At 33.3% G+C, this 12,223-nt stretch overlaps 1 protein-coding gene across 7 annotated transcripts; it reads right to left on the bottom strand.

Annotated features, from left to right (window-relative positions):
* Positions 1 to 5,095: 5,095 nt before the first annotated feature.
* On the bottom strand, positions 5,096 to 11,524 carry LOC126836643 (protein sprouty). Of its 7 annotated transcripts, none has more exons than XM_050570218.1 (4): positions 11,087 to 11,485; positions 10,821 to 10,940; positions 8,788 to 8,818; positions 5,096 to 6,579 (listed from the first exon to the last, which is right to left on the bottom strand). In XM_050570218.1, the coding sequence occupies exon 4, from the start codon at positions 6,542 to 6,544 to the stop codon at positions 5,576 to 5,578; it is 969 nt and encodes a 322-aa protein (XP_050426175.1). In that variant the 5' UTR covers positions 6,545 to 6,579; positions 8,788 to 8,818; positions 10,821 to 10,940; positions 11,087 to 11,485; the 3' UTR covers positions 5,096 to 5,575. The 7 variants fall into 7 exon arrangements, with proteins under 7 accessions (XP_050426175.1, XP_050426178.1, XP_050426176.1 ...); XM_050570221.1 differs by lacking the exon at positions 8,788 to 8,818 and having other exon boundaries at positions 11,087 to 11,163; positions 11,262 to 11,484; XM_050570219.1 differs by lacking the exon at positions 8,788 to 8,818 and having other exon boundaries at positions 11,087 to 11,163; positions 11,235 to 11,484.
* Between the last annotated feature and the right edge of the window lie 699 nt (positions 11,525 to 12,223).

Genomic DNA, 12,223 nt, shown 5'->3' on the forward strand with positions numbered 1-12,223 from the left:
TAAAAAATGTTGGTTTCCGAAAATCATTTTTAGAACAAGTTTTTGAGTTTTAACGTATATCTTTTTCAATAAAAATCATATTTTGTTTTTGCAGAATTATCATCAAATCAAGTCTTGACATTTGAGTGAATTTAATTTCTCCTGGACAATAATTTAAGTCATACGTATGTTATGACTTTAAACTTTTTTGATAATCATTTCAATTATTATTTCCTTATCATTCTAGTAAACCGATACACTCGGATTCTTGGTGTGATTTTTTCCAAATTCTTTGGTTGTCATAAATGGCATAAAAATTAGTTCTGATTAACAGTGAACTTGCTATGGGTTGCTAGTTTTGAGTGGTGTACCTTAATACACTTTTTTAACAAGTCAGATTAAGCAATACCAGATTTGCATAGCAAACATATTGGCCACTGGCGGCATGTGTTCTTCGACAACAAACTGTCAATAATTATGTTATATTCATAATTAACATCTTTTGTCATATATAGTATATAGTATAATAAACTATGTCATTATTATTGTAAAATGGATATATTATAAGAATAATCGTCTTTGATTTTTTTTTCCATAGATATACTTTGTACACTACTTTTGTTTTTGTATTGATTTCAGTGTGCTTCTTCTGTCCTTTGGTCGGGACAGGCCCCACTCGATTCTTATTGAACAAAGTCGTTCGCGTGTGTTTGTATTTTTTTTATCATAATCAAATATTTCCCACCTCCAAATTCGATCATCAAAATCGTAACAGGCAATCTGGTTCCCTGTCAAAAATCGGGTTTCGTCGAGATTTTCGTCAAAGTGTCACGTTGCAGAGCTGAGATTGTTTACTTATTGCATGCACGACCGGACAATGGGTAGTATTTGTTGTACCGAACGCGCGACGTGACCGAACGGACAAAATGCAATAATTATTATATTTTATACTAATATAAAAGAAGAAAACAATAATAATTGTATTATCGATAATGAAATTTCGACGAATAAAGAATACGAGAGATTTCCGGTTCGCTGTAAGAAAACATATAGGTAGGTACTATTTTAACACCTACTACATATTGGTCCATTTGGATTTATTTATTCGCGTCACGTCTCTTATGTCTGTGTACCTTCCTCTTGGTCGGCGGTGGCCGCTACCACAGCAATATTATAAGAACGCCGTAATTATTGCTTGGAAATAGCTTGCACGAGAATAATATACATATTTTTTGGCTGCTCGGCTACCATCGACCTCTTCACCGCACACTCAAGAACAATATTATTATGTAAGAGTAGTAGCCATGAGCACAATTCACGCGCGGCATACCGGGTGTACGGTCACAGCGCAGTATACGGTCACAGCACGGTATACGGTCACAGTACGGTATACGGTCACACAGCACGGTACGATACGAACGCATAGTCTATTTATAGTTATCGTGGTATCCATGTCGTCCGATCGTCCGTTTATAAGAAACTAATAGTTTAAGAAAACGTAAAAAAAAAAAATTAATGATAGGTAATAATAAGTAATCCTCCGCCCGAACGTACACAACGGCAACATCTTCGGCGTCCAGCAATCGAAGGTAGGTGGTGCATTATACAAAACCAATGACCGTAGATATATATATTTTTATTTAATAGTAAAAAGCCGGACTCGTATAAATTAATCATATGATAATAATGGGTTAAGGTGCCCGGAATGGGGAAAAGAAAAGACGGTTATCGTTCCAGCCAAGATATTTAATTAAGTTTAACGTGCATACGTAGTAGATATACTGCCCGCTGGGACGAAATAAAGTTTGTTTTTTTTTTGTTAATAATTTACGCTTTTGATAATAAATTATGATTCAATTCATTTTACCGTTTAAATTACGATAATATTGTGACAACGTTTTATAATAAAAATAACCCGCGAATAATATAATATCCATTCTGGTGCTACGGGATAGTTAGTTAAAGGTATGTAATATTCAAAATTGTTCCGGCTAACAACAAATTCCTTCCCATTTTACACAGACTTAGGACTGTCTAGAATATCTAGGTATGGTTAAAAATGTTGTTAGCCAGCAGTGTCGAGTTCGGATACCAAACAAATTATATACAGCTGTTTTATCTAGATGGGAGGTATGCCGGATACAGATAGACTATTAATTTAATATCAGCTAGAAATGAATTTAAGAAATTATTTTACTCGGGCGGAAGGGAACCTATTCGGCAAAGATAGACACAAACTTATTCGGCCACTTCAATATTAACACTGAACCAATAACATTTGGAAACCAATGGTGTGAAAATCAGTCGTTTTCGGTAGTCTACTGTGATTCAAGCTAGATTATGGAAATATTTTTTTTAATTCATTTAGTTTATTACATTGTACAACCACTTTTTTTGAAGTGGTTCACCTAATATCTCATAGGGTTTAATAAATTATTGATTTTTTTCCCTTAGGATGGGACGAAGGGTAAAGAGTAGTACTATTTTTATCTGCGCGCATTACTCAACCGCACTTCCCTTCTCGTCATAACTTTTCAACATTAAAAATAATAATCTAAAACTGGTTATCGACCAATTTAAGCTTTAACTAGCTATAAAATATTATATACGTTACCGTTTATGTTTCAAAAGCTAATATAAAAATGACTAATTTAGGAGGGGATAAAAATCCTTGGGAGTTGCGAGAAAAATCGAGATCACATTGTATATTAGATGTATGTAGATATTGTGTAGACTGTGGACCTCTTTAAAAGAATCACCTTGTAGTAAAAAATGTTTGATAAAACCAAAATAATTAATACACCATACGACAATACAATATGAAGGAGCGCTGACAAATTAATTTTACTGTTTATAAATAGGTATTAAATCATTTCATTAATGGCTTAGTGCATTGAAGTGTCCAAAAACGGAATCGGTCATTATGAGTTTAGGCAAAAATAGTTTAAGTCTGTATTGGCCAAAACAAGGTGTTGCCCTTTTTAGCAGTTTAATCAAAGCGGTTTTAGCAGTATCAAAAACACATCATTTATTTTTTGGATAGGTGGTAAGAAATAACATAATCATCATATTATAACCTATTCTAAAATTCCTTTTCAAAATATTATAATATTATTATGCAGAAGCCACCGCAACATAAATCCCCTTCCTCGGGACACAAATCTTGTTAAAAGTTGTAAGCCATCATACTCGTATAAGGTAGAAAAAAAAATGTGTTTATTATAAGTAACATGAAAATATTATTCTCTCCATGTACATTCTTACAATCTTCCTTGGGGGCGGCGGAATAGCTAATTTGGAAATCGGTATTTTGCGAATAGTCTAGATCATAATTAGTATAGCTTGGTGGCCTAATTGAAACTATCATTAAGAGTTGGACTAATGTCCTTTTTTTACGATTACTAATAATTGAAATTAAAATTTTCCTATCTTTTGGTTTATTGAAGTTTAAAACAATTTCATTGAATTTGTTTACTAAACTAATTGAGATTTGTAAAATTCTTTTTTTTCACAATTAAAGGTTTTTTGAGAAAATACAACTTCTTGCACAAAATCTGACACCGAACAAATTTAATATATTTCGGTTGAGTAAAATATACGTTGTAAGTAATAATTTTAACTGTATTATAATTTGTTTGTTTTTTTCCTCAAATTATGTTAGATCAATTCAATAGTTATATAATAAAATAAATATTTAGTTGAGCATAATATATTTTAACTCGTTTATAGATATTTTCATGTTCGAGTAAATAAGAAAATCATTTTAAATTTAAGTTATAATATAATTATTTTTTTAATTATTATTATAATACTACATCTCTCAACACTGAGGCAATGAACCCGACACACCTTACTTTGCAATATTACCTGATTAACTTTCGCCAAGTTTTACATGGTAGAATAATTATTAGAACAACTATTGTTATTGTCAATAAAATATATAATGTTTTCTTTGAATTTATAAGAAACGAAAAAAAATACTAATTGGCTTTAAAATTAATGTTTTTTTTTTAAAGTTATTTTTTTTGTATTTATTTACATTATTTAATTTAAACTAAAATAATATAATTTGCTTGAAAATTATTTTACATAAATGTTTTTCACGATGAGTTTTCAATACATTTACCACCAAAATAAAATTTACCCTCTACGCTTATTCATTTTTATTGTTATACTTTTATGCTTAATAATAATAATTACTTTATAAAAAAAAATTTTACACATACGTGTTTGAGATACCAAAAAATGTGTGCATTTGGTGTTATATATTTTTTTTTTCAATTAAAGCAAAATTCCTCAAAAACAACATGTGTACATTCTTGTACTTGTATTCTGTACAAATAAAATAATACATACCTCTCAGAGAATTTTTTTTTTTTTTTATAACAATAACATTGTATTTGATATGGAGATTTAACGAAATAGTTTGTCAATTCGTGCGAGCTGGTCAAAAACGTTTTTTTTTTTGGAACATTAGTATAAAATTTTTTTTAAAAAACGACCGTTATCGACAGTATAACCAGAACCGCCAACATCATAATATAATTTAAAGGTAAAAATATGTAATTTGTAAATAAAAAAACATTTTTTACAATCGGACGGAGTGTTATATTTTTTCCTGGATGTGATAATTATGTTTAATAAAATACCATAATTGTGTAATACATTTTTCTTTCTCTTTCGGCTTTGATACTATTAAAATTGTTTACCTCTTTAAAACCAATCCTTACCAAAGTCACAGTAATAACAGTTTACACGGCTGATGAGTCAATGTTTTTCATAATTGAATTTTCCACGGCGGCAGTTGACATGTTGATTTGAATAAATTCTGCAATTTTGACGAATAGGAAAACAGGTGGTCATTGAGGTTTTCCACTCCAGAAATTTGGATTAGGATTTGGAAAAATTTGATTAATAAAAAAAAACACGTTCCATTCATTTATAACACACACAAGTATATATTAAGTACCGGAAAAAACACTAATATTTTACATAATACATAATATTTTCATAACCAATTGGTTTTGTTTATTTTTTTTTACTACTAACAACAAAGTGAACGTCACTAATCTAAGAAAATTACATTATGTAATTGTTGTTTATAGTATAATAATATGATATAATATATTACCTACATGTTAAATTAATAGCTAACATTTTTTTTTTTGTACTAACGAATAACACGCTTAATAAATAGCATAAAAGACGTAAACGAATCAAGCAGAAAAATGTAAAATACATTTAATAATAATGGTAAAGTGTCACTAAAATGTATATAATATAGTTTAAATACACACTCATTAAATATTTCTAATAGAAATCACTACATTTTAAGCGTAAAAGTCACAATCATAGTGAAATAATCTTAAATACAATAATAATAATAATAATAATAGTAATAATAACTATGTAGTTGTATACACACAATAAATAGGAAACTAATTTTTACGTTTAAAGGTGGCTTCGGCGACCGTTTTCTTTGAGAAGAGATTATAAGATATTTCTACTGAATCTAATTTTTCTACTTTCTTAAAACATTTTTTTTTTTTTTTTTTGATCTCAAGTTGAGCTTTTATTTTGATAAATCGCAAACAATTCAACGGCCGTGGCGACCGTTCCTTGGGGGCGGGCGAGGACAACGGCAGCCTTTTGAGAATAATTTCCGGTAAATCCATTGGAACAGATCAGAGAGGGCCTTCAGTGGCCAGTAACACAGGATGCACGGTAAACACAAGGTGCACAGCGATATGCACGAAAATCGTTGCACCCTGTCCTGCGGAATGCAAGAGCATGGGTTGTTCATCCACAAATCGGTGGTGGTCTCGTCTTCTCTCGGGTAACAATGGTATACTGAAGCTCTGTAGCAGCATATGCACGAGAGCCACTCGACGCACGACGTGGGATTCACGTACAAGTGATCGCCGCAAATGGAACATCCGCGTATTTTGCCGGAGACGTGGCAAGCGTTGCAGCGGCACTTATGGCATATCGGGCAAATGATGGACTTGTGCTGTTGCTGTGTCCCGCGTTGCGGCGGCGGCGGCGGCGGCGGCTGTTGCGGTGGCAGAGGCTGTGCGTCTTGCTGTGGCTGTTGCGGCAATTTCGGTTGTTGCGGCTTTATCGGTGCATTTTGATCTTCCTTTTGGATTTTAGAATCCACCGATTTAGTAGCGCCGCAGCTGTCGCTTCTTTTGATTCCATCCTCCTTTGGCACCGACGAACGTGGCTGAGTGGCCGGCGCTGTCGGATTGCCAGAGTTGTTAGGTCTGGCGGATCCACCGGAAGCGTTCAAAAACGGAGTCTCCACGTACTCGTTGGTCGCGCGTTGGTTCTGTGGCCTGGGAGCTTCCAATGTGACCACAGCAGATTTCTGCTGTCGTTTCTGGCCACTGGCAGTTTGCGGCTCGTCGGCACTCGCCATTGTAGATGAACCGCCGATTGGCTGAGGCCGTCGGCCACTACCGCTTGACGAAACGGTAGAAGAAGTAGAAACGGATGGCTCTGGGGTTCCGCGTTTGAAGTGGACACGGGCAAAGTTCTCAGACCGGTAAGACCTTTGTGCCATGTGATCAGTACTATGAACCAATTAAATGTCAATATCTGAGAACAAAAAAATTAATAAAATTACATTATTCTGGAGCACTGCTTATATTATGTGCAGACAAGACCCGATTTAGTAGAAAAAAGATAATTCCAGAAATAAAAGAAGCCCTATGAAATAAACGTACAGCGAACAGTGTCGAAGAAATCAGCGTTTTTTTAGACTTTTTTCAAATATCATAAGAGGACATACAGGACGATATACTATTGTATAAAATATATTTTAATGATAATATAGTGCAAGTTAGGCAGAACACATCCCTTCAGCTGACTCCCCATTATTTTATTTGTCGTGACGATTTTTCTCAAGTGTCACACCGGAAACCTATTCCATATAGAACTCAAATATAATCTTTCCCGTGCACGCCGTGTTACCACAATAATAGGACTGATTAGATTTGTTTTCACCTAACTTGTAACCAAAGAAGTCTGATTTGATCATTTCAGTAATTATTGTAACATATTTATTGGACCATTACCTCCCTCAGGAATTCACTCAGAAACTCTTCATTAATTCACCAAATTGCAAAAGATTAGTACACATAATCGAAATCTTTAACGTTTTGATGGTACTACTGTATTCATTTTATTTCAACAATTAATAAAACAGTGAGACGACTAGTAGTGCTAGATAACAGCTGGTAACATTAGTGTGTCCTATTCACATTAGCCTTTTATTTTATCATATCGTTAACAATAATTATGTGGTGATGTGTTCAGTTGAGAAAAACTAAGAAACACATAGGAAACGCAAAGTGGGCAAGGCTTAAGAAACATTAAAAACAATCGCTAAACACATCCCAGCAGTGGTCTAATCAGTTAATCCACATAATCTATGCCAATAATGTGCTGCGTACTCAGACGAACGTTAAATAATGTGCGAATTTCGGTGAGACAAACGATACACTATTTGAATTTTGATAGTAGATTGGGATTGGAGGGGCAGACGAGCCAATCCGTCCAACGAAAGCGATAATTACAGTCATAAAATTTAATTTGACCAAATTAGACTGGGCGGACGTGATTTTCTCGGCGTTAAACGTTCGTCTCTCTTATTTATTATAGAATAAAAAAATCTATTCGAGAGGTTCGGGCGAGGTTTGGAAAGGCAAACTATACCTATACGGAGATCGTAAGTTTATTTGTGTGTTGTAGAAAATATTATAACGAGTCTGTGTTTACCGAGCGAACGGATCGGCGATAATAATTATTATTTAACGTTTGATTTGCAGCGTGACACCGCCAGCCATTATATAGAAACATCGCCCGCCGTTTTGATAACCTGGTAACCGGTATTTACCAGAACCGCGTCCCGGACAAAAAAAAAACCGTAATAAGTCTCAACGATTATGTTGTCGGATCCGAAATTACCGTTCATTTATTATAATTATATTAATAATTTTCCTAACGAGTTTTACACAAATTAATTATGACCGTACTGAGACCGCCTTCCTTCAGACCCATTAAGCTGTATAACGACCCAAAATAAATCTCACGTGGTTCCCGTCCTTCGGAATACCTCAACAACTAAGCTGTGGCCGAGGTCAGTGGACATATATATTATTATTATTATTATTCCTACGGGTTAACGCGATGACTTGTGGATATTAAGTTTTAACCAACAAACCAACAAGCAACGAAATAGACGGATTTTGCCTGTGGGAAATGGGAGACTCGATCTCAACTCAATTCAATCATACCACAATTTCAGGATGTGTTCTCGATTTTTTTTCACGAGGACATTACAATTTAGTTAAACGTTTATAGGTTCATACAAGTCACAACCTTGATTTATTATTGACGTTGATTAAATTATGACTAGGATTGGGGCATAGTGGGGACGGAGCATATTGTAATGGGAGGGATCATAGATCTATAGAAATGTTTAAGACTGAAAGTGATAAAATCTTTGTCAATAATGTGCTAAAATTGTATTTTTAGTATTAGGGTAGGTACGATTAGGGTTGATGTTGAGTAGGTCTGTCTGTAACAATTTGTTGTCGTAGTTATTCATTCATTATGAAAGAAACAAGATTATGAAAATGTTTTTCGGATTGTTGATTCACTTACACATGTCCACCTGAAAACTGACTGCGGTCAAAGTGTAATTATCGCCTATTTTTTTGGTTTTCCTTAATAAAAGAAAAGTTTGACTACAGATTTTTGAGAAAATTATACATGTTAGGTATAGCGCCATTCTAGACTTACCTTTGGTCTAATTTTCGACCCAAAACTTCACCTAAAAAAAGAAAAAAATTCCATCGAAGCTAAAACTATAGTTGGCAGTAATTTATTAACATACAAAACTGAAATCTAGAGATATTAAAATAAATTTCCAACCGGTTACAAAATACAATCAATAAATAGTATTCTTTAAATCGTCGTGTCATAATGGTTCGGTTATTCAAAACCGATTACCTATATAATATATATAGGTCCTCGTATCAATATATGCAGCACATTGAACCAAGTTCTTAGTTCATTTCAATACTGCAAAATGTCATTATGTATGCAAAAAACATTTTAGGAGCCAATTACTGGAAAACAGCTGTGATGGACTTGGTTCACTTTTGCTCTGAATCCTCTATATGATAAATAACAATATATATTTTTGTGATAAAGTTTTAATGAAAAAAGGGCATGCAAGATATACTTAGATAAGGGTTGCACTAAAAACGGGATCTATCCGCCGTTATGTTGATAGTTTGGAAAAAAATTAGTACCATTAAAATGTTCATAGGATATTATTAACGAATTTCAATTATCTATACCCATTTGAACTATCAAACTTCTTGCGTAAAACGATGAAAGGTTATTGAAAATTACGTCTAGCAATAATAATTGAGAAATCACGATCATGAGAAAAAAAAGAATAGGCTGTAAGTATATATCTATATGTATGTAGGATCCAAGAGATAACCTTAGATAGGTATTAAAAAAAAGTTATAGCTAGGTAAAAAAATACAGGAAAAAATACTATATCTTATGGCAAATATGTGAACTTAAATTATTTAATTATATACCTATATATATTAAACATAAGATTAATATTTGTTGACTGAGCAATGCATATTGTATTGAATAGGTAATGAAAAATAAACAATTTGCTGTAATTTGTCATAAATAATATTTAAATATTTATAATGTTATAAATATTTTATTTTATTAGTTCAACAAAAGTTAAACGTTCACATTAGTATAATACACAAATAGTGAAATATCTAGGAATTTGTATTTACATGTTGCTGGTAATTATAAATTTTAATGTTTTATACTATTTTTGTTTTGAATGATCAATCAAACGATTTTGGTGAACGCTTTTCGAAACATTCAGTACGATAAGTTGCTATAATATAGTTGAATTGCATCGAGTGCTAATAAAACCCATCTAACAACATTAGGTTGTATACTACATTAGGTTCATGCAAAACAATAATTATATTGTAGCATAATATTTACAACAATTCAATCAATTTACCAAAAAATAATTATAAATGAAAACTATCTAGATTTCAGAATCTTTATGTATTCTTTTAAAAAATGTAACAAAACTATATGCAAATATTTGGTCAACAATAAATAACTACAAAGCAATTGAAAAAATAACAGATGTTAAGTCATATGAACATTTGTAGTTTTTTAACAGAAGTCATAATGAAATTCAACGCTAATGGTCGAATATCACACAGGTAGTGAAAAATTATAATAAACACAAGTACATTGTAGTGGACTAATATGCGCAGCCATTGTAATTGACAATAACTTAAAAAGTGATAAAAAAAACTTTAAAGGTTACAAATGTACAAACTATTGTTGATTATTAGTTGAAAAAATTCTACCAAAATATTACAAGATTGTTGTGTGCTTTACAAACTATCAGCTTACTAAATTATCAAGCATTTATTTAACTCTAAATAGGTAAATATTACAAAGGTTAATACTAAATAAATGATGTTAATGCGTATCTATTAAGGCTCGATCAATGTTTGTGTACCTCGCAAGACCAAACTTTAACTACTGTATTCTCCAAGGTACTCAAAATAAATACATAAAAACTGTTTCTACAAAAGTGTTAATGTTACTACAATGAATCTATATTGTTATCTACGTTATGAGTTTACGAATGACGCAACTAGGAATGATTTTTGGTAGGAGACCTTTTAAATGGAACTCCATTTAAAACAATTTTACTCTGTTCTAGTTGCACTATCGTCATCAAAATAACAAATGAATCTACTTACGGCTTTTGAAGAATCATACGTTAACGACACATGCCATTGTAGTCCTCGACGTCAAAGCGGTGATCGACAACGGTCCGTTGGCTGTGTTCGACTTATGATACGGTTTCCTAAACGGTTCGCCTACAACACGATTAGGATATAATGAAATATATTATTAATTTATAACTGATTTTTTTTATTTCACGATGTTGCTATAACCGACTGTTGTTTATTGTTGTTCAAAAAATAATGGTAAAAAAACGGAATAGGTGTTTAGTATGTTTTACCTCGCGCAGTACGGATAAGGGCCGTTTGCTGATAGCGAAATCGTTGATAAAAGTAGGTAACCGGAAAATGTTTTTCGCTGACGAGAAAAAATAAGGAAGTAAGCAAATAAATAAATAAGTTAGTGTGATCGAATAGTAAAAAAAATACAAGCGAGTTTTGCGAATGTCGATTTACCGGTGGGACGATATTCAATACGTCGTACTTGTAGAACGCGTGGCCACGAGTGTCGAGAAATGAGCGTCAATGAGTGAACTACCGCCACGGCTGCCCACGACGAGCAGACTGCCAGTGGCAAACAAACGTAGCGATAACGTACCTTCGGTGTATGCGGGGCCGACTGATCTGAACGTAGGTCGCAGACACCGGTGCCGGAGAGCTACGCAGTACGCACACTGTGGTCGTTGTCGTCGTCTTCGCCGCCGCCGCGCCGCCTCGTCGAGACCGATGGATGCCGCGCGTTTGCGTCGCACGACCGCGGCTTTGGAGGTGGTAAACGGCGGGCGGTACCTACTGCGTAGTGCGTAGTTTGTAACGGCGGCGCGGCGGGCGCATTACCGCGGGAGTAAAGTACGTATAAGTTTTGCCTTCGACCCACGACGATTCTACCTCCATAGCGACGGACGGCATAATATTTAGCCAAGCCCTTATATAATATATTTTTCATTTAACTTTCCACCTAATCGCTTCAAAATAATGATACAAATAATGCTAATATTTTAGCACTGTTCCTGTAGTATCCATACCAGAGATTATACTGATATGCGGATTTCTGAATTAGATATTTTTTTTCTTTTAAATAAAAGTTAACTAATAAAACTGTATTATAATACTGTAAAAAACAGTATTATAATCTACATATAATTGTATTATATGTAGATTGTAGGTACCTATAATAATTTAGATTGGAAAAAATAAGTACATTTTGAAACTTAACCCTAAAATAACTGAACAGAGAAAATTGTTCGATAAGTAATGCATAATTTTATCATTTTTTTCATAAGTATCATCTGTGATACTGTATGCAATAAACACACCCATGTATGTATCACTTATGATACACTATGCATTGTCGAAAGACAAAGTAAAAAACAACTGTTTCACATACCTACAGACTACAGTACTTAAATTAATGTTTT

Source organism: Adelges cooleyi, unplaced genomic scaffold (assembly GCF_023614345.1).
Source record: "Adelges cooleyi isolate 19-005CV unplaced genomic scaffold, UGA_ACOO_1.1 ACOO_flye_CR_arks_rails_tigmint_CR_PRNA_247, whole genome shotgun sequence".
NCBI lineage: Eukaryota > Metazoa > Arthropoda > Insecta > Hemiptera > Adelgidae > Adelges > Adelges cooleyi.